Source organism: Gigantopelta aegis, chromosome 6 (assembly GCF_016097555.1).
Source record: "Gigantopelta aegis isolate Gae_Host chromosome 6, Gae_host_genome, whole genome shotgun sequence".
Classification (NCBI taxonomy): domain Eukaryota; kingdom Metazoa; phylum Mollusca; class Gastropoda; order Neomphalida; family Peltospiridae; genus Gigantopelta; species Gigantopelta aegis.
The window spans coordinates 52,896,258-52,923,455 of NC_054704.1; the positions used below are offsets into that span (position 1 = coordinate 52,896,258).

At 37.9% G+C, this 27,198-nt stretch overlaps 1 protein-coding gene across 1 annotated transcript; it reads right to left on the minus strand.

Moving 5' to 3' along the window:
- Positions 1 to 363: 363 nt before the first annotated feature.
- Positions 364 to 27,174, minus strand: LOC121374618 (leucine-rich repeat-containing protein 74B-like). The gene is made up of 13 exons (XM_041501724.1): positions 26,928 to 27,174; positions 25,167 to 25,218; positions 20,218 to 20,455; positions 13,862 to 13,972; positions 12,162 to 12,255; positions 11,307 to 11,356; positions 10,611 to 10,692; positions 9,283 to 9,368; positions 6,486 to 6,680; positions 4,752 to 4,847; positions 2,742 to 3,035; positions 1,793 to 1,878; positions 364 to 508 (listed from the first exon to the last, which is right to left on the minus strand). The coding sequence occupies exons 1-13, from the start codon at positions 27,172 to 27,174 to the stop codon at positions 364 to 366; spliced, it is 1,776 nt and encodes a 591-aa protein (XP_041357658.1).
- Positions 27,175 to 27,198: the final 24 nt, after the last annotated feature.

Sequence of the window (27,198 nt, forward strand, 5' to 3'; positions counted from 1 at the left end):
CTGGATTAAAAATCCCATGCCTCGAATGGGATCCGAACCCAGTACCTACCAGCCTGTAGACCGATGGCCTAACCACGACGCCACCGAGGCCGGTGCGCGTCTTAACAGAGAACAAGAGTATTAATTGAAATTTGGATATAGCTTTTGTTTTCTTTACTGAGCTTCGTTATTTCTTTAGGTTGTTTCTCTCTCTCTCTCTCTCTCTCTCTCTCTCTCTCTCTCTCTCTCTCTCTCTCTCTCTCTCTCTCTCTCTCTCTCTCTCTCTCTCTCTCTCTCTCTCTCTCTCTCTCTCTCTCTCTCTCTCTCTCTCTCTCTCTCTCTCTTTTCAGAACGTTTTAATCAGCTTTTTTTCTTTTCTCTTCTTTAAAAATGTCTCATGATGAATTTCTTCTTCATAACTTGACGAATCTTCTCGCCGATCTGTCCAATTTCCGAGGATTCAGTGGAATTCGAGTTGGCCGCTTCTCTCACCACAGCTTTGTAGGTTTGGTAGCCAGCTAATAACTCACTGAAAACAAAACACAAACATACCTTCTTACTATACAACTGTACGCCTTTATAGTACAGCTTAGCGTAATAATGCTCATTGATGTTCAGAATTTGTCTAAAGGTGGGTTTTTTTTTGTTTAACGACACCACTAGAGTACATTGATTTATTAAGCATCGATTACTGGAAAGTTACAGTTGAAGTGTGTACGACACCACCAGAGCACATTGATTAATTAACCATCGGCTGACTACTAGATTAGGTAACATTAGGTAATTCTGACTCGTAATCATTAGAGGAAACCCGCTACATTTGTTTTTATTAATGCAGCAAAGAATCGTTTATGTACACTTTCCCCACAGACAGGAAAGCACATACCACGGCCTTTCACCAGTTGTGGTGCTCTGGTTGCAATGAGAAAAAAACTCAACTAGTGGATGTCTTAGAAAGGAAATCCGCTATATTTTTTCATTAGTAGCGAGGGATCTTTTATATTCACCGTCCCATAGCACATACCTCGGCCTTTGACATACCAGTCGTGGTGCACTGGCTAGAACGAGAAATAACCCAATGAGCCCCACCGATAGCGACAGGAATCGATTCTAGACCGACCGCGCGTCAGGGGAACACTTGACCACTGAGCTTGTTGTTCAAACAATCACACAGTTCATGAAAAAATTACCTGCGGAGTGGAACGCATGGACAATGAATCATTTCTATTTATACTTATTGTCTTGCTTATAGCCAGTTCAGGTTCAAGCATCTGTCCTGGGCACACACACACACACACACACACACACACACACACACACACACCTCAGCTATCTGGGTTGTCTGTCCAAAACAGTGGGCTAGTAAGAGAGAATTCGGTGGGTGTGGCCTTACACCTACACATTGTCATCAAACTCGCTCTGGTGGGGGATGATGCATTTAAAATATCCCTTGCTGCTAATCGAAAAGAGTAGCCCATGAAGTGGTGACAGCGGGTTTCCTCTCTCAATATCTGCGTAGTGCTTAACCATATGTCTGACACCATATAACCGCAAATAAAATGTGTTGAGTGCGTCGTTAATCACCACACCACTAAGGCCGTAAGTTCTAATCTGCTATGGGCGTCGAGGCTAGCATGCGGTTCGGTTAGGTACGAAGGCATGCCTTGAGGTGTCGGTGGACGGACAATCCTTTAAATAACAGACAGACAGACGGGTTTGTTGGGAATAAACACCGACTGAACGAAAAATCAACTTTAAAGGGTGAGATGACCATTTGGCTAGGTTGAATGTTTAACGTGTGTGGTGAACCCACCTAAAATCTACAGATCCACTCTTGTCTGTATCCAGACCATCGATCAGTCGACCAAGAGCTGCACCGGGAAGAGTGATGTCCACTTTCTACAATGACAAGTACAGATATGGCTCGGAATTAAAACGCCTGTCATTTGTACATTTAAATTCGAGTTTCTGGCAACTCAGTCTAATTTGACTTTTTGTGCCTTTTGTGTAACATGAGGATTCTGACATCTCCGTTCGCGGAGTTACGACTGGTATATCAACGGCCACGCACCATGAGTGCTGTTCTGTCTATGGTAACATGCATCTTGTGATCACTTGTGGCTTCTGAAAACTACGTGTCAGAATTACGAAATGATTAATTGATCAATGTGCTCTAATAGTATCCTTTAAAAAATTGGTTTACTTCGCCTGACTGCCAGATATTACACTGACGTTATGGACTATAGATTGGTATATGCAAGAAAATAAGATATTGTCAAAATCATCATCATCACCATCATCATCATCACCACCGCCATCACCACTCCCAACACCACCATCGTCATCATCATAACCACCACCATCACCATCATCATTACCACCATCATCATCACCACCACCACTACCATCATCATCATCATCACCATCACCTTCATCATCACCACCATCATCATCACCACTACCATCGTCAACATCACCATCATAATCATCATCATCACCACCGCCATCACTACTCCCAACACCACCATCGTCATCATCATAACCACCACCATCACCCTCATCATCACCACCATCATCATCACCACCACCACCACTACCATCATCATCATCACCTTCATCATCACCACCACTACCATCGTCAACATCACCATCATCATCATCACCACCATCATCATCGTCAACAGCATCATCATCACCACCACCATCATCATCTTCTTCATTACCATTATCACCATCATCATGAACAACAATACAATTCTTACCTGCAGACCCACTTTGAATTCTTCTTTTGTAAGACTTCCACTCTGATCAACATCCATGGTCTTGAATATGTCGATGACCCGGAAGTTCTGCTGCCGCGCATACTCCATGAGGACAAGAATGGGGTTCTCCGACATGAGGTCATCGATGGTCTTCTCTCCGTCCAAATCTAATTCGTCCTGTACGGCCGACATGGACATCATGTCTCGAAGAACATGTCCGTACACGATGTCCAGCGCACGTTTTTCTCGCAGGGATGATAGAAGTGATTCAAATTCGCGCGTCACTGTTTGTGTCTGAAAAATGTCAATATAAAAAAAAATCTCCAGTATTCTTATTTTGAAACAAGCTCGTAAGAACGGGTGTTAGCTTCCAACCCAACAATTTCAAAAACAATTAAACTTAAAGGGACACACCCTAGTTACGGCTAGTTGTTAACCATTACGGCGTTGTTTTTCGCTATTAAACCCATTTTTTCACAAATAAAATTGCACTTTACTTACCGTTTATTATTTAGAATATACATTTCCATTCACCTGAAGTGTTTTTTGGTAATCCTGGTTTTTGTAATACCACAAAATGCATTTTTCGTATTTCATAAATCGTACGCACGTCTGAGAAAAAACCGTTGAGCAGACAAGGTCTAATCTATTTTTAGAGGGGATATTTCCATTTCAATGTCACAGACGTTGGTATATCACGTACCCGTTATCATTTTGGTTCGGTTTGTTTTCTCGTGCACGGTTCGCGCAATCAACATCCGATTTGTTGTTGTTCATTTGTGAGATTTTTCTTCACAGTTCGTGAACATTTTCAGTAACAATAAAGTTCAGACAAGTAAGTATCTCAATATAAAACGTTACAAACCCTTAAAACCAATAATTTTGCTAAGTCCTACGATATCTGGAGAGGGGATACAACCAGGACAGAACAGTTGGAACATGTACAGGAGAGGTGAAAAGAACGCACCCCAAGTCTGTGAAATTTGTCGTGACGTAGGCATTGTTGTGCTTCGAGCGACATCTACCGGTGACATCAGAATACAAACTTTCAAAATTATTTCAAGCAATTGGGACATGGGGATTCCCATGGTATTTATCGATATAAAACCTGCTTTTTCCACTCCATTTGATAAAAACGTGATCTAAGTTTGTTACAGGTTTGTAGATTAACCAAATTATAATTTATTTTCGCTGGATGGAACTAGGGTGTGCGGCTTTAATATTCGTTGGTAATTTTTATTAAAACTGCAATCTTATTTAAACTGATCCATACATGTTTATGAATGTATGTTTTACACGTATTTTACATTTAATATATTGAAGGATACGCTATTTGAGCATTATTTTCCCGGGGGGGGGGGGGGGGAGGTCGAGACGTAGCCCAGTGGTAAAGCGTTCGCTTGATGCGCGGTATGTTTGGGATCGATCCCTGTCAGTGGGCCTATTGGGCTATTTCTCGCTCCAGCCAGTGCACCACGACTGGTATATCAAAGGCCGTGGTATGTGCTATCCTGTCTATGGGGTGGTGCATATAAAAGATCCCTTGCTGCCTATCGAAAAGAGTAGCCCATGAAGTAGCGGCAGCGGGTTTCCTCCCTCAATATATGTGTTGTCCTTAACCATATGTCCGACGCCATATAACCGTAAATAACATGTGTTAAGTGCGTCGTTAAATAAAACATCTCCTTCCTTCTTTTCTCTCTCTCTCTCTCTCTCTCTCTCTCTCTCTCTCTCTCTCTCTCTCTCTCTCTCTCTCTCTCTCTCTCTCTCTCTCTCTCTCTCTCTCTCTCTCTCTCTCTCTCTCAACGGCTACTCTTGCATGTCAAACACCAAGATATTTAGCTAAGCTGTCTGTGGACACGTGCATGACGGATTCCCTGTCGACCATCGGCGAAGGATGATATAATCGTTTTCCGGGACTGCATGATTAGTGAATGTATGAATGTATGCACTGAGTTGTAACTGTATGTAGACACAACTATAAATTATTATCATAATTTTTACACTCACTCCAAGGTCCACCTCATTGACGGCAATTTTGTCATATTTGTCCATCACTTTGAGAAGAGTCAAGGCTCCAGAAGGATACAAAGGGTTTAGTGGTAACTAAAATAAACAAAATAAAGAGCAAACGATCGGGGAGAAATCAGAATTATTGGTTTAAGCATTTTTTTTTTTTTTGCTGTAACAATAAACAGTTTTGGTATTGGCCAACAGGTTGATGTCTACTAATATTTTAAAGGGACATTCCTGAGTTTGCTGTCATTTTTAACGATGAGACTTTTTAACGATTGTAATTACATATCAAATATATTTTTCTGCATAAAATATTAGTGGCTGTATAATAAACGTGTTTCTGCTCGTTCTCATATTTTTACTAGGTTACATTTCATTTTATTTCCTAAAATATTGTTTTTTCGTACATACGAAATTATTTGAAGACAAAATCAAGTTTGGGCTTCTTACAAATATTAAGACGACCAGAAACACATTGAATATACAGACACTGATATTCTAAACAAGAAAATATATTTAATATGTATGTTTAATCGTAGAAATATTTTATTAGTCAAAAACATTTTTAAAATGCAGCAAACTCACGAATGTCCTTTTAAGACCTCTCCCAGCATTTTATAAAAAAAAACTACAATATTATATAGTCAGCAAGACATGTACATGATTTCTCCAGAACATTAATTCCCGAAGAAAAGGCGAAAACAAAGCAGAAAGGAAAGAAAATTTCAGAATTATTACTTGGCAGACGTCGGCAGGAACACTTTCTCGTCCTCGTGTAGCTGTTGGTAAATGTTTCAGTCCTGCATGAGAATGATATAAACTATGCGTGCTTTGGAGATTGTACCATAGACCAGTCCTTACAGTGATTGAGACAGGCCGATTATGGTTACCGGTTCTGAGTTATAGAAGGAAGGAAAATGTTTTATTTAACGATGCACGCAATACATTTTATTTACGGTTATATTGCGTCGGACATATGGTTAAGGACCACACAGATATTGAGAGAGGAAACCCGCTGTCGCCACTTCACGGGCTACTCTTTCCGATTAGCAGCAAGGGATCTTTTATATGCACCATCCCACAGAAAGAATAACACATACTACGGCCTTTGATATACCAGTCGTGGTGCACTGGCTGGAGCGAGAAATAGCCCAATGGGCCCACCGACGGGAATCGATCCCAGACCGACCGCGCATCAAGCGAACGCTTTACCACTGGGCTACGTCCCGCCCCTTCAGAGTTATAGCTACCGGTAGCACAATAATAGGAAAATGTGTCCTTATGTGTACATACAAATTTTTGTTTTCAGTTCCCGTACAAGGGGGGACGTAATTCAGTGGTACAGCGCTCGCTTGATGCGCAATCGGTCTGGGATCGATCCCCGTCGGTGGGTCCATTGGGCTATTTATCGTCCCAGCCAGTGCACCACAACTGGTATATCCACGGCCGTGGTATGTGTTATCCTGTCTGTAGGATGGTGCATATAAAAGATACCTTGCTGCTAATAGAAATGAGTAGCCCATGAAGTGGCGACACGGGTTTCCTCTCTCAATATCTGTGTGGTCCTTAACCATATTCCCCACACCATATAACCGTAAATAAAATGTGCTGAGTGCGTCGTTAAATAAAACATTTCCTTCCTTCCGACGTCATATAACCATAAATAAAATGTGTTGAGTGCGTAGTTAAATATAACATTTCCTTCCATCCTTCAGTTCCAGTACGAACCTTGAGTACTCTGAGTGTGGTGTTCTCTATGAGCCCCTTCAGGAGCTGGGACAGGCTCATCTCGGTGACTCTGTTGCACGTCAGGTCCAGATACGTCAGGCTGCAGTTGGTCTTGAGCGCCTCCCCCAGGGCCGCGCAGCCTCGCACGTGGAACCCGTTCCAGCCGAGATTCAGTCTCTCCAGGAACTGGTTCTCCTGTTAGTAACAAAACAATTTAAAGGGACATTCCTGAATTTGCTGCAATTTTTAGGATGTTATCGACTAACAGAGACTTTTTGACGACTGTAATTAAATATCAAATATTTTTTTTGGCATAAAATATTAGTGGCTGTATATTAAACGTGTTTATTAAACGTCTAATATTTGTACTAGGTTAAATTTCATTTTATTTCCTAAAAAAGATTTTTTCGTACGTACGAAAATATTTCAAGACAAAATGCACTTTGGGCTTCTTACAAAATTTAAGACGACCAGAAATACATTGAATATACTGACACTGATATTCTAAACAAGAACACATATTTAATATGTAAGTTTAATCGTAGAACTATTTTATTAGTCGGAAACATCTTACAATGCAGCAAACTCGGGAATGTCCCTTTAAGACAATGTGATTTAAAAAAAAAAAAAATGTTGCCTTGATAAGCTAGTTAATAAGGGAAAAGGTTCCGTGGAAACCTAAGTTCGATGCGGTCAAATATTTCCAATGAACAACAAGTATGACCCATTCAAATAATTGGTGACAGTCACAATCTCAAGTATCATGAATATTAATTTTAAAAAAAAAAAAAAAAACAAAAAAAAAAAAACCCAAAAACAAAGCGTGTAATTCAGAGTAGGCGCGGATCCAGGTTTTTTTAATAGAGGGGGCCCAAAAGACGTTCTTTTTGAAAATATAATTTAAATGCCGTGAGGGAGCTCTCTCTCTCTCTCTCTCTCTCTCTCTCTCTCTCTCTCTCTCTCTCTCTCTCTCTCTCTCTCTCTCTCTCTCTGTCACACACACACAAACACACACAAACTGTAAGCGATCCCGTTTATTAACTAAGTGTATTTATAAAAACACAACTAAGTGTCTTTATACAAAAACAACTAAGTGTCTATGATTGCTCTCTGTCTTATAATATGTAACAGTTTTCATTCCACGTATACCTGCAGGCCCGTACGCAGAAATTTATATTGGGGGGGGGGGGGGGGGGGGTGAGGGGTGTGTGTGGGGAGGTGCGTAATCGAGGGCCTAATGGACCGGAGTTGCTAGAGGGGTCCGGGGGCATGCCCCCCCCCCCCCCAAATGTTTTTATGTCTAAAATGCAGGAGATGCATTTTCCTGCATTCTGGGAAGTAAATTTGAAATTATTTCACATCGTCGGACTATTATTATTAATTTTTTTACACATCCACGAACGGATCTCCGGCAGACTATGAGGGGTGCGTACGCACCCCTCGCATCCCCCCCCCCCCACCCCTGCGTACGGGCCTGACCTGCAAGTTCACTCACACACAGAGCTTGTTTATCCTAGTAGCACGTTCTACGTTCCCCGCACTTCAGGGGGCCCCGCGGTGATGTGTACATTTATTTTCGCCAGGTCATTTTTCCCACTGTTATTTGTGCTGAGGCCCCGCGGATCCTCAAACCGGCTCTGACCACACATCTTTCAATGGCATCTCGATATGTTCCGTTAACTTACGAAAATTGCCGAAATAGAAACGTTACCATGCAAGCGACGTGACGTCAACAATACTTTGACGTGACGTCAACAATACTTTTAGTTTTAATATGATTATTGATGTCAAAGCGAACAGAATCGCTGTTTGACATTTATAAGCATATTTATTTTAAATATAAAATGTGCATGGATCTAATACTACCTAATGCAGACGGCTAACTACTGTGCTGTTTTGTTATAATATTTTCTTGAAGTGATGAATGGATAGATCAATAGGGGTAAGTGTTTGTTTATTTGTTTATTTAAATTATTAGGACAGTTTTGGCGGAGGAGTGCATAGGAATCATAGTTAGGATTTCGTACGTAGCTAGAATTTCATACGTAGCTAGGATTTTATACATAGCTAGGATTTTATATGGGAGAGGTGACACCCACGCTCACAGGCAAATTTGTTGGGGGGGGGGGGGGTGTAAATGGTGGAGAGGAGGTGTCATTACAGGAAGGGCATGACCTCCATGTCCTCCATCGGTTATGCCAGTGTGCATAAGGGAAATTTAAAAATACATAAGAAATTATGATGTTAACACTCGCACAGCCAGCTTTTTTCTTCTTTTTTTCGCACAGCCAGTATTTTATAAGGGATGAGGGTGGGCAAACCTCCACCCTAGTAAAACCTGTTAGACCACTCTCCCCCCCCCCCCCCCCAAAAAAAATCAAAAAAAAATCCAGTATTTAGCAAATTAATATAATGCCTTTATTGGTTTTATAATGAATTAAATTTGGCCTACAGTTGCAGATGTGTGTGGGCAGAGAGGTGTTTTGGGTGTCGACAAACCGCTACAAACAAATTGAACTTTCTCTTTTTTATATATTTTCCGGATGATTGAATGTCACTATTAGCCTATAGTTAGCTTACTGACACTGGATGACTAATGTTTGACATTCAATAGCCGATGATAGATAAATTAATGTGATCTAGTGGTGTCGTTAAACAAAACATTTTTTTTTTCTTCTATGGATGAGGGTTTTGATTGCTGTCAATTTTTGCTGTTACTACTTTTATCTTCCCATCAATATATACTACTATGCGGATATGTAGCTTAAACACAATTCTTTTTTTTCTGTGTGTTTACCTGCATGCTTTTCCCTATCGCCACAGCCCCACTAAGACGCAGATGGTTCCAGCTGAGATCCAAGGACTGCAAAAAGTCATTTTTCGCTGCAAATAAATAAGCATTTTCAGTAGAGATGCCTGGTATATCCGGTATACCAGTATATCGCAAAATAAATGTTGAACAATACATATCGCGATATTTTCTACTGTGCCGGTATATTGAGCTTATTTGTTTCACACGATTATATTTTTAAACAAAAACTACCAGGTTAAGAAAAGAAACACTAGCTTTACTTGTTCGGAACGAATCATCATTGACTGGTGTACGAGTCATTTTATTAAGTTATTTAAAAAAATGTACACGCAATTAAAGTACTTGATAAATTCTAATAAATAAGAATTAGTCTTCGCGATATATCGTGGTACGTATCGCAGTTCATTTTCCTGTAAAATTTTAGGAAATACCCATCTCTAATTTTCAGAACAATACAGTCAATACCCAAAACGGCCAGTATTGGGTGTTCTACAAATTCTCGCACAGAAGTGTAGCTAGAGATAGGGTAGTTTGCTTTCAGTAAAAACAGAATCAAATGTAACCAGTATTTTAAATTGTAAATACACAACCAGCCATTTTTAAAATACGTCTAATACCTGGACCTAGACGGGGGGGGGGGGGGGGGGCGGTTCGAATATGAACCGAACGAACCCCTTTGTCTACATTTGCCCTGGACACCTATATGAATATTGCACTGTAAAAAAAAACCCCACCTAATAAAATAAGAAATAATTCTGTGGGGGTTTTGTTGCATGATTTACATTTGCTGACATCACGTTGTAAAGTGTAAGTTCATAGAGAATAATACATGAGTGGCCGTTAAATACCATTTATCTCACAACGAGTTGTTTTAAAATATATCTAACAAGCGAAAGCGAGTTTGATTCGTTTTTGAACAACGAGTTGTGAGATAAATGGTATCTAACGGACACGAATGTATTATTCTATTTCTTACATATCCTCAAAAACCAGGTTTTAAGCAAATGTTAACATCTTTTTCGACTAAATGTTATTTACAGCCGTTGCACGTGTAGCTAACTTACGCGTCCCAGACCCATGATTGTCAGGTTAACTATACGTCACAATGTAATCGATTTCCATCGTGTAATTTTTCATTGGATGTATGGCAGTGGTGACCTGGTCATCGTCTAGGAGCAGCCAGTCGTATGTCTTGAAATTGTTAACACACGTACATGTGTAAAAACCATGTGTTATCAAAAAAATGACGTATGGTGTTCTCACCAATGGGTGTGTAAGAAAAATAAATATTTAATCATAACTAAATATATTACATATCCCTTCGGCCAGCAGCTCTCCTCCCCTTTCTCTGAAGTCGTTGTTGCTTAGGTTCAAGTGACGTAAGCCGTGGTTTTCCTTTAGAAATAAATAAAATGTCTCATATGTATAGCAAATTATAATCAACAATTTATATACATTATTATTTTGTGTGTTGTGTGTACACATGGATGAAATGATGGATATATGGATGGAATGGGTATGTGGGTGGATGGATGGATGCTTAACTGACCAAAATACTGGCCAATAGACTGACCAGTGAGTGGACCTCTGTCCAATGACTAACTGACCGACAGGCTGTTATTGACTATCCCTGTGGTGTCGTGGTTAAGCCATCCGACATAAAGTTGGTAGGTACTGGGTTCGCAGCCCGGTACCGGCTCCCACCCAGAGTGAGTTTTAACGACTCAATGGGTAGGTGTAAGACCACTACACCCTCTTCTCTCTTACTAACCACTAACAACTAACCCACTGTCCTGGACAGACATCTTAGATAGCTGAGGTGTATGCCCAGAACAACGTACTTGAACCTTAATTGGATATAAGCACGAAAATAAGTTGAAATGAAAATGACTGACTGACGAAGAGACTCATACACTTACTCACTCGCTCACATACCAACTCACTCATTAAATTAATTGTGTATTTATTTAATATCGAATTACTGAGATACGTAAATGTTTGAGACTCACCTCCATAAGGTCTCGGAAGTAAATTGCGTCATCGTCTATAAAGCCGTTTCCTGGAATTAAACATAAATATATATATCGTAGTTTGATTAGGAATATTACTGCCTGAAATTGTATCTTCACGTGGGACAGTCCATACGAAAGTTTGTTTTTGTTTAACGACACCACTAGAGCACATTGATTTATTACTCAGCGGCTATTGGATGTCAAACATATGGTCATTATGAATCCGTCATAGAGAGGAAACCCGCTACAATATTTCCATTAGTAGCAAGGGATCTTTTATATGTACCATCCCACAGACAGGATAGCACATACCACGGCCTTTGATATACCAGTCGTGGTGCACTGGCTGGAACGAGAAATAGCCCTATGGGTCCACCGACGGGGATCGATCCCAAACCGACCGCGCATCATGCGAGGAGCGCTTTACCACTGGGCTACGTCCCGCCCCCAGTCCATACGAATTATTTTTCATGACTGATAGGTCCAGTGGAAATTTGTTCTTTCACAAGTAAAGCCAAAACGATGTCAGCATGCTAAGACTGAAACACATTAATTTAATTATTTGGTTTTTGTTGTTGTTGTTGTTGTTGTTGTTGTTGTTGTTGTTGTTGTTGTTGTTGTTGTTGTTGTTGTTGTTGTTGTTGTTGTTGCTGCTGCTGCTGTTTTAGTTTATTCTTACATTTAGTAATATTTATTTTTATTTTTGTAATTTTTCTTACGTGCATTCAGATGTCATGGTCGTATTTAGTTTTTGGTAAATTGAGCCCCTCAATCCTCCCCCATACCCCCCCCCCCCCCCCCCCCATCCCCCAATTTTTTTTATTTCCATCAGTATGTATCCATTGGTCTTACCTGTTAGGTTGAGTTTTCTGATGTAAACATTATCCATTAATACACGACATAGTTCCCTGGCGCCCACAGATCCAATTGCATTGTTTGTTATGTTCTGAAAATTATAAACGACATATACTGTATTCATTTGAGATCAAGAAGAACAAAACACACAAATCATCTCTTCATTTTATCTTGATTGCATTTTATACTCAATAGAGGCTCAAGTACGCTGTATGTGCAGGGCGTGGTTTAATGGTTAGTCACTTGTTTATGGTTAGTGATAAAAGACGTCGGTGTCGGTGCAGAGGTATTACACATTCCTGGGAAGGGATACGAACTCAGTACCTACCAACTTTAGGAACGTTGGATTTAGAACAGTATTTAAAAAATGTGTAGCACACGGGGATGGTGTTTTGTGGGTGAAGAGGGGGGATGGTGTTTTGTGGGGGAAGAGGGGGGATGGTGTTTTGTGGGGGAGAGGGTTATGTGTTTTGTTTCTTTTTTTCTTTTTGGAGGGTGTGGGTTTTTGTTTGGGGGGGGGGGGGTGTTGTTCCTTGTTGTTTTTGTGTTTGTTTGTTGTTGTTGTTGCTTTGGGGTTTTTCTATTCTTTGAACCCTTGCTGCTAATCGAAAAGAGTAGCCCATGAAGCGGCGACAGCGGGTTTTCTCCCTTAGTATCTGAGTGGTGCTTAACCGACGCCATCTAACCGTAAATAAAATATGTTGAGTGCGTCGTTAAATAAACCATTTCCTTCCTTCCTTCCTTCTATTGTCTGTGGCTTTTAGACGATGGAAGTGATGTGTACATAAAGAAAACTAATATTGAATAGATATTAAAGGTAAAATTAACTATTTGTAAGGTTCGACCCGATGGACATGGCTATGACTCAAATCCTTTTTTAAGTTCTTATATTTATAACCAATTATATAATCGAAAGGTGATTGGTTGGTGCATTTCGATTACAATCGATGATCGATGATGAAATTCCAACCGAATCCTAACAATAGAGCTCTGGTTAGAACAAGAATAGCCCGCGTAACAGGCGAGCGCTTTACCACTGCGCTATGTCCAGTCCCCCCCCCCCCCTCCCTTAGTATGTGAATGTATATGGTATATATATACCATATATATATATATATATATATATATATATATATATGTGGTAGCTGCCTTCCACAAATCCAATCCTCCATCTCATACGGTGAAGCCAAGACTCTTCTAAAACGAAAGTTCAAATGTGATTGGATGACGGGAAACAGTGGATACACCCCTGACAAAGACTGCATAAACCAGTTAGACAGGAAAGAACAAACCATACTTGTTCGTCTGCAAACTGGACATTGCCCCCTAAAAAAAACACCTGCAAAAGATGGGTCTCGCTGATACTGCCCAATGTGAATGTGGTGCTGAAGAACAAACGCCAGAATACATCCTACAAAACTGCACACACCTGGAAGAGAACGTCAGAAAGTTTGGACACCAGACGCACCCCTCAATATCAAACTCTGGGGACTTCTTGACGACCTCCGGAAGACATCACATTTCGTCATCACATCCGGATTATTGATCTAATACGGCCAAATCTTGGTTGAACGCAGAAGGCGAAATATGGTATCTTTGTTGTAATATCTTGAAAGGCTCCCCAGAATAGGGGAGCAATTACAATTAATCACTCTAAAGTCTGAGACTATAATAAAATGTTCTCAATGAATTCTTACCAATTCTGTGATCTCTGGTTTCTGTGGTAGTATGTCTGCTATCACCGTGACTCCTTCGGTATTCCCTAGGTCGTTGGCATCGAGCGTCAGACTTTCCACTTTGGCGTTTCTCTGAGCAAAATATTCCAAAATTATATTCGTGTTCAGGGTTTCTACCAGAGGGTAAAACAGGTATGGCGCCATACCCAAATGTTTTTGCAGGTTTTATTTATTTAATTAACCTCTTGAAAAAATTAATGACTCTTACCATTACTGCATGATTTTCTTAACCCTAAGGCTACCTTTCCATTGGCGCAGTTTTATCCGCGCGGCTAGCACATTTCCATTGAGGCGTTCTTATGATACGGTTTCTTCCATGTGACGTCATTAATTAATTAAGTGGCCATATGCAAATTGAACTGTCATTGTAAAATGAGGAAGATCCATTACTAATGAAATTTCTACAGAAAAAAACAACATTTGATCAAATCGAGATTTGAACTAGTATGCCTGATTAAGTCCTTCCCACAGGGAACGCTCCCACCTCATACATTGTAATTTACTACATATTATTTATTTCTGAGCTGATTGTTTTCTAAATTGGACACAAATATAGTTGTTTTGGGTGTTGTTGTTTTTTGTTATAGGCCTATTCCCAAACACATAGGCCTACTTTTCATTTTACATCAAACCAAACTGAAATTAATTTTAAAAAACAACAACAAAAAACCACAAAAAACAAAAATAAACTGGACTATTAGATACGAGAGCTAACATATGTAAAATGAAATGACACATATTTTGGGAACATAAAGTAATGAGGAACCGATTATATTTTACTGACATCACAGGTCCGTAGGCAGGGGTGGGTAAGAGGGACCGAACAACCCACCGTATCATAAAAATTACTTTAAAAACACAATAGTTTACCTCCTAAATATTTTTGTTACTAAAGTGAACACGGTAAATATTATTGTTAGTAAGAAGTTGGTGAACATGCACATCAGTTATTGAACTCATTTTATGTTATTATTGTATCGGTACGGCGTTTTTCATTATTGAACGAGTCAGAGGCGGATCTAGGGGGGGGGGGGGGGGAGAGCAGGGGCCCGCCCCCACCTAAATTTTGCGATAGTTATAATTTTATTATATATTAATTATCTTTCTTTTTTACGATCCACCTCCATACCTCCCCCAAAGTTCCCTTGGCATTCCACCTCATGTCACTGGGGGCGCCCCTAAATGGATTTTCTGGATCCGCCACTGCGAGGATTAAGAGTGTTAACATAAGCGGATTCAGGAGGGAGACATGCGAGTCCGGATTCGCTTTATTCACCTTTCTTTTTTTCAATAAATAATTTTTAAATTGACAAATTTGAAATCTTTCAAAATTAAAACATTGCAAAATTTCCGGATCCGTCACCGATACTGTGTAGACGTAGTTTAGTGAACCTAATATTATTTTAAATCATTATGATGGTTGTGTTTATCAACTTTTCATTAATATGCGTTTATAATAGTAGCATAATATTAAATTATTATTATTATTATTATTATTATTATTATTATATGACCTGTCATGTCTTGGACGTTGAATTTTCTTGCGATTTTCGTCCAGCAATTGTTAGTTCAGATCTGGTACTTATATTCACTTAAGGATTGGTAATAAATACCGGGTTTTAGATCACCAAGTCAGTTAAAATTTCAATTTGCTCACGTGTGAACTTTTCTCGCCCATTTCACGAAGGATGCTAAAACTGCCTACTCCTAAAACTTGAAAATTGTGCGGGAGATGGGTAATCATGGGTAATACCCCAAAATGACGTCATTTTATTGATTCCCCATGCGGTTCGAGCCGCACGGCTGGCAAAAAATCGATACATGATCGACTTTTTTTTGCCGCACGGTTAGCACCCGTGTCAATGGAAAGACGTCAATGCAAATCAACGCATTTGATTTTTGCCGCTCAACGGCAGAAATAGCCGCGCGGGTAAAACCGTGCCAATGGAAAGGCAGGCTTAGGCTACCTTTCCATTGGTGCGGTTATCGCCGCACGGCTAGCCGCGTAGCGGTTTTACCTGCGCGGCTAGCACATTTCCATTGAGGCGTACATACAACACGGTTTCTTCCATGTGACGTCATTAATTAATTAAGCTGCCATGTGCAAATTGAAATAAGTCATTGTCAAATGAGTTAGATCTATTACTAATGAAACTGCAGAGAGAAAAAAAACATTTTATCAAATCGAGATTTGAACTATTACTTAGGTCCTACCCACAGGGAACGCTACCACTCCATACTATGTAATTTACTACATATTATTTATTTCTGAGCCGATTGTTTTCTAAATTGGACACAAAAATAGTTTGTGGGGTTTTTTTCTTGTTTGTTATAGGCCTATTCCAAAACACTTAGGCCTAGTTTTCTTCTTACATCAAACCAAACTGAAATTAATTTAAAAAAAAAAAAAAAAAAAATTGTAGAAGGATGGGACGTATGTATGTAGATACGAAAGCTAACCAAACTGAAATTAATTACCCCCCCCCCCCCCCCCCCCCCCACCAAAAAAAAAAGTTGTAGGACGGACGGACTATTAGATACGAAAGCTAACACATGAAAAATGACACATATTTAGGGAACATAAAACAATGAGTTACCGATTATGTTTTACTGCCACAACAGGTCCGTAAGCAGAAATGGGTAACCCATTACTTTAAAAACACAATAGTTTACCTCCTAAAATAACACTAATTCTTGCTACAAAAGGTCTCTTTATTCGTTGTTACTAAAGTAAACATTATTGTTAGTAAAAAAAAAAGAGTAAAGTTTGTTTTATTTAACGACGCCACTAGAGCACATTGATTTTTTATCTTATCATCGGCTATTGGACGTCAAACATATGGTCATTCTGACACTGTTTTTTAGAGGAAACCCGCTGTCGCCACATAGGCTACTCGTTTACGACAAGCAGCAAGGGATCTTTTATTTGCGCTTCCCACAGGCAGGATAGCACAAACCATGGCCTTTGTTGAACCAGTTATGGATCACTGGTCGGTGCAAGTGGTTTACACCTACCCACTGAGCCTTGCGGGGCACTCGCTCAGTGTTTGGAGTCGGTATCTGGATTAAAAATCCCATGCCTCGACTGGGATCCGAACCCAGTACCTACCAGCCGAGGCCGGTCGTATTGTTAGTAAGAAGTTGGTGAAGTTATTTGAACTCATTTCATGTTATTATAGTACCGGTACTGCTTTTTGCATTATTAAGCGAGGATAAAGGGTGTTAACATGATTCAGGAGGGAGATATGGGGTCCGGATTCGCTTTAACAGAGCCGTAGCTGGTGGGGGAGGGGGCAAGGGGGGTAGTTGCCCCTCCCCCCAGAAACAAATCCGGAAAGCATTATAGAATTCTCTTCTTAACTGTTTAAGGAGTTATAGACTATTAATTACTCAGTTGCCGCCCCCCCCCCCCAAAAAAAAAAAAAAAAAAAAATCCTAGCTACGACCCTGTTTAATCACCTTTTTTTTTCAATAAATAATTTTTAAATGGACAAAATTAAAACATTACAAAATTTCCGGACCGTCACCGATCTGTGTAGACGTAGTTATAGTGAACCTAATATCATTTTAGTTTAGTGAACCTAATATGATTTTTAATTCACTATGATGGTTGTGTTTATCAACTTTCCATTGATATGCGTGTATATTAGTAGCATAATATTAAATTATTATTATTATTATCATTATTATTATTATTGTACCTGCCATGTCTTGGACGTTGAATTTTCTTGCGATTTTCGTCCATCAATTGTTAGTTCAGATCTGCTGGTACTTAGGCCTATATTCTCTTAAGGATTGGTAATAAATACCGGGTTTTCGATTACCAAGTCGGTTACAATTTCAATTTGCTCATGTGTGAACTTTCCTCGCCTATTGCACGAAGAATGATAAAAATGCCTGCTCCAAAAACTTGAAAATTAAATAACACTATAAAATACTCAACAGGGCCGTAGCTAGCGGGGGTAGGAGTGGGGGGGAGGAGGGCAATTGCCCCCAACCCCACCCGAAAAAAATCCGGAAAGCATTATAGAAACTTAAAGAAAATTCTCCTCTTGACTGTTTAAGGAGTTTTAGACTATTAACTACTCATTTGCCCCCCCCCCCCCCCCCCCCCCAACAAAAAATCCTAGCTACGGCACTGCACAAGTGCGGGAACTGGGTAATACCCCCCAAAATGACGTCATGTTATGGATTCCCCATACAGACGTCAGTGCAAATCAACGCATTTGATTTTTACCGCTTAGCGGCTGAAATAGCCGCTCGGGCAAAACGGTTTCATTCAATTCAATATAATAGCGCCACACCCAAAATATTTCCTTCTGGCAGAAACACTGGTTCTGTCATATATATATATATATATATATATATATATATATATATATCTCTCTCTCTCTCTCTCTCTCTCTCTCTCTCTCTCTCTCTCTCTCTCTCTCTCTCTCTCTCTCTCTCTCTCTCTCTCTCTCTCTCTCTCTCTCTCTCTCAACAGTAGATACCGACTGACTGAATGAATGAATGAATGTTTAACGACACCCCAGCACGAAAAATACATCGGCTATTGGGTGTAAAACTGTGGTAATGGAAAAACAATGTGATGATCAACATCAATATAAAAATTCAAGTGTCAGATAAAACACAGTGTAAAGAACTGTTTAAAAATACAAATATCACAGATAGATACTGACTTTTACTAAAAATTTCAATTTGTGCTGTATTGGCCATTCTCAAAGAGAACGTTACACCCCTGCACCACGGTGGGGTTACAGCACGCGCAGGGGAGTTGCCGACTGAGTCTGGACTTTCTGTATTTACTCAATGAAACATAACTGGGTATCATAACAATAATATGTTTGTTTTTCATGTTTACCTCTCGTTTTTTTATATGTTATTTAATGATGAAGAGCGCTGTCCTGGACATACCGCCAGCCATTACACGAGGGTATAACAACCGGACGGATGCAAGATCATTGATTACACGGCCTATGTTAAGTATTGTTAACAAGAGTTGCTTCCCCTTTATTACTCCATCTGTGGAGATTGGAGCAATTTTTTTTGTTTAAATAAAAAGTTTAAACTTTGTTTTGTTTAACGACACCCACTAAAGCACATTGATTTTTGATTTTTTTTTACTCCAGAAAAAGCATACACATCTCATGGTTTAATTTGTAAAGTGTTTCATTTGTTTATATTTTGATCAGGGTACGGCCCTGTTAATACGTTTTAGTTAACGGTGTAACAGGCGAGCTTCAACGAGCCCGTTATACCGTTATCGAACCGAGCCATTTTACCACGATATCAAAATCTTGTAACCTGTTATTTTTGTTGTTGTTGGGTTTTTTTTTTTTATCGTTCCACCCCTTTCAAGGTACTGGGGGGGGGGGGGGGGGGTAGGTAAAAATTAACACAAGATTAGGTCCGATTTAAGGACGATGTATACGTCACAGACTGTTGAGTATCCCTACGTCACTGCATGATCGAAGGCGTAAGGATATTATTAACCGAACAAAAAGAAGTTTGTTTTTGTTTAACGACACCACTAGAGTACATTGATTTATTAATCATCGGCTATTGGATGTCAATATACTTGCATCTGTATACAATATTTATTTCAAGGGGTTACCGACTGAGTGTAGACTTTGCAATTAAAACAAGAACCTGTCGTAATAATTATCAATCATTAAGAGTCTGGTATACGTGACATTCATTGCAACCAGTCACGTGATTCAGGTGATCAACCTGTTGTGACCTTTATCTGACCAACTACGGTAGTGAACTGCGAGACCCAAGAAAATGTCATAACATATCTTCGATGTAATTAAAGCCACTTTGTACAGCAGTGATTCGGGGCCCCTAACCCTAACCCTTACATTTATATTTATCTGGGAGACAATACAAACTAAAATAATATTTTGCAACAAAGATGATGAAATAGCTAGTATAATGAAACAATACAAACTAAAATAATATTTTGCAACAAAGATGATGAAATAGCTAGTATAATGGGCTTTTGCCTATCTACAACTCGTATAAGTTAAACTTGTTTTTTATTGTTATTATTATTGTTATTTTATTATTATTATTATTATTATTATTATTATTATTATTATACGTAAGATAAAAAAAAAGAGAATACACGCGTGTCCTTTAGTTACATCTATCTTACAACTAGTTTTAAAATAAATCTAACTCGTCATCGATCAATAGATAAAAATTCAGAGTAAAATAAATGTATTTAAGGGTGATTGGTGTAGTATCATCCCTGGTCCAAACGTTAAACATAGGTTTGGAGGTAGGGGGAGTCCATACATTATCTATCTTACCAATAACGCGATGGCAGACGCCTTGGTGTCGTTGCGAGAGAGCCGCTGGTTAAGAAAGGTCACTTTGTTTGTTATCAGACTCCTGTGAAAGTTCTTATTCACAGTCACTTGCAGATGTTTGCACGCGCAAACATACGCCTTTTGAGAGTAGTCTGTGTTCGCACCAGGGCTGTCTGTATCGTCATCCGAATCTGCAGAAGGAAAAAAACGTTTGTTTTGTTTAACGACACCACTAGAGCACGTTAATGTATTAATCATCGCCTATTGGATGTCAACATTTGGAGGTATTTTTTTTACATACAGTCTTAGAGAGGAAACCTGCTACATTTTCCCATTAGTAGCAAGTGATATTTTATATGCAATATCCCACAGACAGGATAGCACATACCACGGTATCTGATATACCAGTCGTGGTGCACTGGCTGGAACGAGAAATAACCCAATAGGCCCACCGATGGGAATCGATCCTACACCGACGGCGCATTAAGCGAGCGCTTTAACACTAGGCTACGTCCCGCCCCAAATCTGCAGAAGAATAAAAACAAAAAACAAATATAAAGCAGTTATTTTGTTGACATGGGTGTGTACCAAAAGGACATCGTGCTTAAGTGTATACCACCAAATCAAATCCCATAGACGACAATAGTAACATATGTGGTTGAAACTCATACCTGCAGCGTATCAATCGATATGTATACACAACGGATATAAATACTACCACACAACGGTAGCTGGTTTACCTTTCGACCGACCGTTCAAAATTGCGCCAAATTCCCTCAATCAAAATTGCGCACCCTTTTCTCTTTGGCATTTAACTGCTCCATTCAAATTCCATAGCACCACCACCACCCACACCCGCCTGCTACCGATTTGATCGGGCTGCTGGTGCTCCCTTGCACCTGCCAGTGCAGGCGATCCCTCCTCTCCCCTTCTCCCACCTGTTCTGTCATGGACGGAGGAGCCGGCTCTTGTGCCCACGACAGGCGTGCGCTACAACAGCTTGTTCTGAATTTGCACGTAAAACCCTATGACCTGACCTGACCTGGTAGATGGTACATTGACACCAGTTCACGTCAAATTACAGGAATTTACTGGCCATTTACTGGCAACATTTTATTACAACAAACACTCTCACTTTTATCATCAACGGCAGGACGTGTGGTATTAACTGTTCTATCAAAAGATAGGTTCACCTTGAACTTTGACCCAGTCGGATGTTATTTGGTTTAGTACTACATTAAAAGTAGGTTGTCAGAGCAGTTGGCCTACTAAATGGCCCGACAAAATATTGCCTCAGAATATAATATATATATATATATATATATATATATATATATATAGTTAACGTTTCTAGATAAGTACATGCACATGTACCTCATTAAACAAACTATAGGTAGTAGTATACCAAATAGTATCTCCGCTGGTCAAAGTTCAAAGTGTACCCAACTTTTCATTCGGCATTTAACACTACCTTTAATGGCATTGGTCATAAATGTAACAGTGTTTGCTGTCATAAAATGTTCTTTCAATAGGCCAGTAAATTGTTTTAATTTAATTTGAACTAAATTTAGTATCAATGTACCAACTACGATTGTGTACGAAACATGTATTGGGTCCTAGTAAATGTTCTTTCAATAGGCCAGTAAATTGTTTTAATTTAATTTGAACTAAATTTAGTATCAATGTACCAACTACGATTGTGTACGAAACATGTATTGGGTCCTAGTAAATGTTCTTTCAATAGGCCAGTAAATTGTTTTAATTTAATTTGAACTAAATTTAGTATCAATGTACCAACTACGATTGTGTACGAAACATGTATTGGGTCCTAGTAAATGTTCTTTCAATAGGCCAGTAAATTGTTTTAATTTAATTTGAACTAAATTTAGTATCAATGTACCAACTACGATTGTGTACGAAACATGTATTGGGTCCTAGTAAATGTTCTTTCAATAGGCCAGTAAATTGTTTTAATTTAATTTGAACTAAATTTAGTATCAATGTACCAACTACGATTGTGTACGAAACATGTATTGGGTCCTAGTAAATGTTCTTTCAATAGGCCAGTAAATTGTTTTAATTTAATTTGAACTAAATTTAGTATCAATGTACCAACTACGATTGTGTACGAAACATGTATTGGGTCCTAGTAAATGTTCTTTCAATAGGCCAGTAAATTGTTTTAATTTAATTTGAACTAAATTTAGTATCAATGTACCAACTACGATTGTGTACGAAACATGTATTGGGTCCTAGTAAATGTTCTTTCAATAGGCCAGTAAATTGTTTTAATTTAATTTGAACTAAATTTAGTATCAATGTACCAACTACGATTGTGTACGAAACATGTATTGGGTCCTAGTAAATGTTCTTTCAATAGGCCAGTAAATTGTTTTAATTTAATTTGAACTAAATTTAGTATCAATGTACCAACTACGATTGTGTACGAAACATGTATTGGGTCCTAGTAAATGTTCTTTCAATAGGCCAGTAAATTGTTTTAATTTAATTTGAACTAAATTTAGTATCAATGTACCAACTACGATTGTGTACGAAACATGTATTGGGTCCTAGTAAATGTTCTTTCAATAGGCCAGTAAATTGTTTTAATTTAATTTGAACTAAATTTAGTATCAATGTACCAACTACGATTGTGTACGAAACATGTATTGGGTCCTAGTAAATGTTCTTTCAATAGGCCAGTAAATTGTTTTAATTTAATTTGAACTAAATTTAGTATCAATGTACCAACTACGATTGTGTACGAAACATGTATTGGGTCCTAGTAAATGTTCTTTCAATAGGCCAGTAAATTGTTTTAATTTAATTTGAACTAAATTTAGTATCAATGTACCAACTACGATTGTGTACGAAACATGTATTGGGTCCTAGTAAATGTTCTTTCAATAGGCCAGTAAATTGTTTTAATTTAATTTGAACTAAATTTAGTATCAATGTACCAACTACGATTGTGTACGAAACATGTATTGGGTCCTAGTAAATGTTCTTTCAATAGGCCAGTAAATTGTTTTAATTTAATTTGAACTAAATTTAGTATCAATGTACCAACTACGATTGTGTACGAAACATGTATTGGGTCCTAGTAAATGTTCTTTCAATAGGCCAGTAAATTGTTTTAATTTAATTTGAACTAAATTTAGTATCAATGTACCAACTACGATTGTGTACGAAACATGTATTGTTCTTTCAATAGGCCAGTAAATTGTTTTAATTTAATTTGAACTGTACGATTGTGTACGAAACATGTATTGGGTCCTAGTAAATGTTCTTTCAATAGGCCAGTAAATTGTTTTAATTTAATTTGAACTAAATTAGTCAATGTACCAACTACGATTGTGTACGAAACATGTATTGGGTCCTAGTAAATGAACTAAATTTAGTATCAATGTACCAACTACGATTGTGTACGAAACATGTATTGGGTCCTAGTAAATGTTCTTTCAATAGGCCAGTAAATTGTTTTAATTTAATTTGAACTAAATTTAGTATCAATGTACCAACTACGATTGTGTACGAAACATGTATTGGGTCCTAGTAAATGTTCTTTCAATAGGCCAGTAAATTGTTTTAATTTAATTTGAACTAAATTTAGTATCAATGTACCAACTACGATTGTGTACGAAACATGTATTGGGTCCTAGTAAATGTTCTTTCAATAGGCCAGTAAATTGTTTTAATTTAATTTGAACTAAATTTAGTATCAATGTACCAACTACGATTGTGTACGAAACATGTATTGGGTCCTAGTAAATGTTCTTTCAATAGGCCAGTAAATTGTTTTAATTTAATTTGAACTAAATTTAGTATCAATGTACCAACTACGATTGTGTACGAAACATGTATTGGGTCCTAGTAAATGTTCTTTCAATAGGCCAGTAAATTGTTTTAATTTAATTTGAACTAAATTTAGTATCAATGTACCAACTACGATTGTGTACGAAACATGTATTGGGTCCTAGTAAATGTTCTTTCAATAGGCCAGTAAATTGTTTTAATTTAATTTGAACTAAATTTAGTATCAATGTACCAACTACGATTGTGTACGAAACATGTATTGGGTCCTAGTAAATGTTCTTTCAATAGGCCAGTAAATTGTTTTAATTTAATTTGAACTAAATTTAGTATCAATGTACCAACTACGATTGTGTACGAAACATGTATTGGGTCCTAGTAAATGTTCTTTCAATAGGCCAGTAAATTGTTTTAATTTAATTTGAACTAAATTTAGTATCAATGTACCAACTACGATTGTGTACGAAACATGTATTGGGTCCTAGTAAATGTTCTTTCAATAGGCCAGTAAATTGTTTTAATTTAATTTGAACTAAATTTAGTATCAATGTACCAACTACGATTGTGTACGAAACATGTATTGGGTCCTAGTAAATGTTCTTTCAATAGGCCAGTAAATTGTTTTAATTTAATTTGAACTAAATTTAGTATCAATGTACCAACTACGATTGTGTACGAAACATGTATTGGGTCCTAGTAAATGTTCTTTCAATAGGCCAGTAAATTGTTTTAATTTAATTTGAACTAAATTTAGTATCAATGTACCAACTACGATTGTGTACGAAACATGTATTGGGTCCTAGTAAATGTTCTTTCAATAGGCCAGTAAATTGTTTTAATTTAATTTGAACTAAATTTAGTATCAATGTACCAACTACGATTGTGTACGAAACATGTATTGGGTCCTAGTAAATGTTCTTTCAATAGGCCAGTAAATTGTTTTAATTTAATTTGAACTAAATTTAGTATCAATGTACCAACTACGATTGTGTACGAAACATGTATTGGGTCCTAGTAAATGTTCTTTCAATAGGCCAGTAAATTGTTTTAATTTAATTTGAACTAAATTTAGTATCAATGTACCAACTACGATTGTGTACGAAACATGTATTGGGTCCTAGTAAATATAGGACAACCTTAAGAATGTTTGTGTGGAAATAGGGTAGTCCAAAACGCTTCTACTTATGTCTGAAACAATCAGCTTAACCCCCCATATTTATTTAAAAAAATTAATTTAAGGGTGAGAGGCGGTAGTATGTATAACCATGGCGTATATGCTGTGTGTAGCAGTGTTAGGCACAAATTTTACTGGTGTGGTTTTTGTGATGTCATCAAATGATGATATCCATTCTATAATAGTCGTCATATCCATCTTGTTACCGGTATTTTGTTGTAACAGGTGTTAAATTAATTAGACAAGATTTCAGTTACATATTAATTATAATATATTGTTTCCTAGTTGTTCTTTCAATAGGCCAGTAAATTATAATATATTGTTTTTCTTAAAACTAATTTGTAGATTTCATACTTTAAATATAAAATAGTTAAGAAGTGATATAAATATTCAGTTATAATTTGTACACTGCTGCATATCTTGAGTGTCTAAGCAAATAGACATTGCGGATGTCTGATAAGACATTTATATTTATTTATAACTGTATTTTATATCGAGTATATCGAGTATAATAAGTCGTTGATATATTTCATTTTAAACGCGAATTTGTATTATACGTGTGCGCGGAAGTGTGAAAGATAGTGTGCGTGATAGTACGGAATATTCACATTATATTGTGTAGTTTTTTCCTAGTATAAAAACATATATACGCAAAATGTATATTTCAAGTCAAGTAATTCCACATATATACTCAATATGTATATTTCAAGTCAAGTAATTCCCGGGACTAGGCGTTTAGTGGGTTAACCGCCATGAGACCTTTCCTTTATATCTCAGTTGGACTAAACCATGAACTTATAACAAAAATGATCTTATTATATACTGACTGGTCTTTGTAGCGCATTGCCCATATTTACATTCGGCTTAATTAGTTAATAGCTTTATAGATTTATTAGCTTAACTGTCTGCGGCTTAGCTTCAAGGCTTCCATTCCCGGAATTGCTGGATCATTGGCAATCCAAATACAAATGATATCAAAGAAAAACTGTTTTGTTAACAGACACCCCAGCGACGACTGTATATTGTCTATTATTGCGACACAGTCTATATAATTGCCGAACAAACCCGAAGGTTTCATATAGGCTACTGCCGAACAGCAGCAAATTAAAGGCAGTAATATATGTTATGAAATGCTCTTTTTAATTACTGTTTTTTGTAAATTCATCATTCACAATAATATACATCATTAAATTGCCCCGAAAACGCTTCTCTGGGCATACGTATTTCAAAATTTACCAGGGAACCTTTCAAAAGATTAGTCACTGTGGGAGCAATGCTCCTTTGCCTTCGACAAATTCAAATTTAAAGGGACATACCTGAGTTTGCTGCCATTTTTAACATGTTATCGACTAACAGAGTCTTTTTAACGACTGTAATTACATATCAAATATATCTTTCTGCATAAAAGATTAGTGGCTGTATATTAAACGTGTTTCTGATCGTTCTAATATTTGTACTAGGTAAAATTTCCTTTTATTTCCTAAAATACTTTTATTTCGTACGTACGAAATTATTTTAAAACAAAATCCAGTTTGGTCTTCTTACAAATATTAAGACGACCAGAAACACATCGAATATACAGACACTGATATTCTAAACAAGAAAATATATTTAATATGTAAGTTTAATCGTAGAAATATTTTATTAGTCGGAAACATCTTACAATGCAGCAAACTCAGGAATGTCCCTTTAATAAAAATTCTAGATCCGCCACTGATGTTACCTTCGAAGTTGAAGTCCTCAGCATCAGCCACTTCGGAAAGTCGAATTCGACGTATGCTTCGTTTCCTCTCGGGTGTTTCCGATGCTGCGTCATCTTCGGCTTGTTTGTTGTCCAATGATGTGGACTCTTTGTTTCCGGTCCTGTCGACCTTCTTCGTGGAAACCCGTTTGGGAGCGATGGACAGGCGATACTGTGTCGCTAGTGTTTTCACATTTCCCGGTCGACGTTTAGCTCTTAAACTACTCATCTGTTGAAAAAGATACCTTATTGC

Bases quoted from the DNA above. Each gene is read 5' to 3' on its own strand.
- LOC121374618 (XM_041501724.1), bottom strand. From the start codon at position 27,174: ATGAGTAGTTTAAGAGCTAAACGTCGACCGGGAAATGTGAAAACACTA. The intron at 12,256-13,861 runs GTAAGAATTCAT...TATAATTTTCAG, and splicing joins AACCAGAGATCACAGAATTG to AACATAACAAACAATGCAAT. The intron at 509-1,792 runs GTGGGTTCACCA...TTTTGTTTTCAG, and splicing joins AGTGGATCTGTAGATTTTAG to TGAGTTATTAGCTGGCTACC.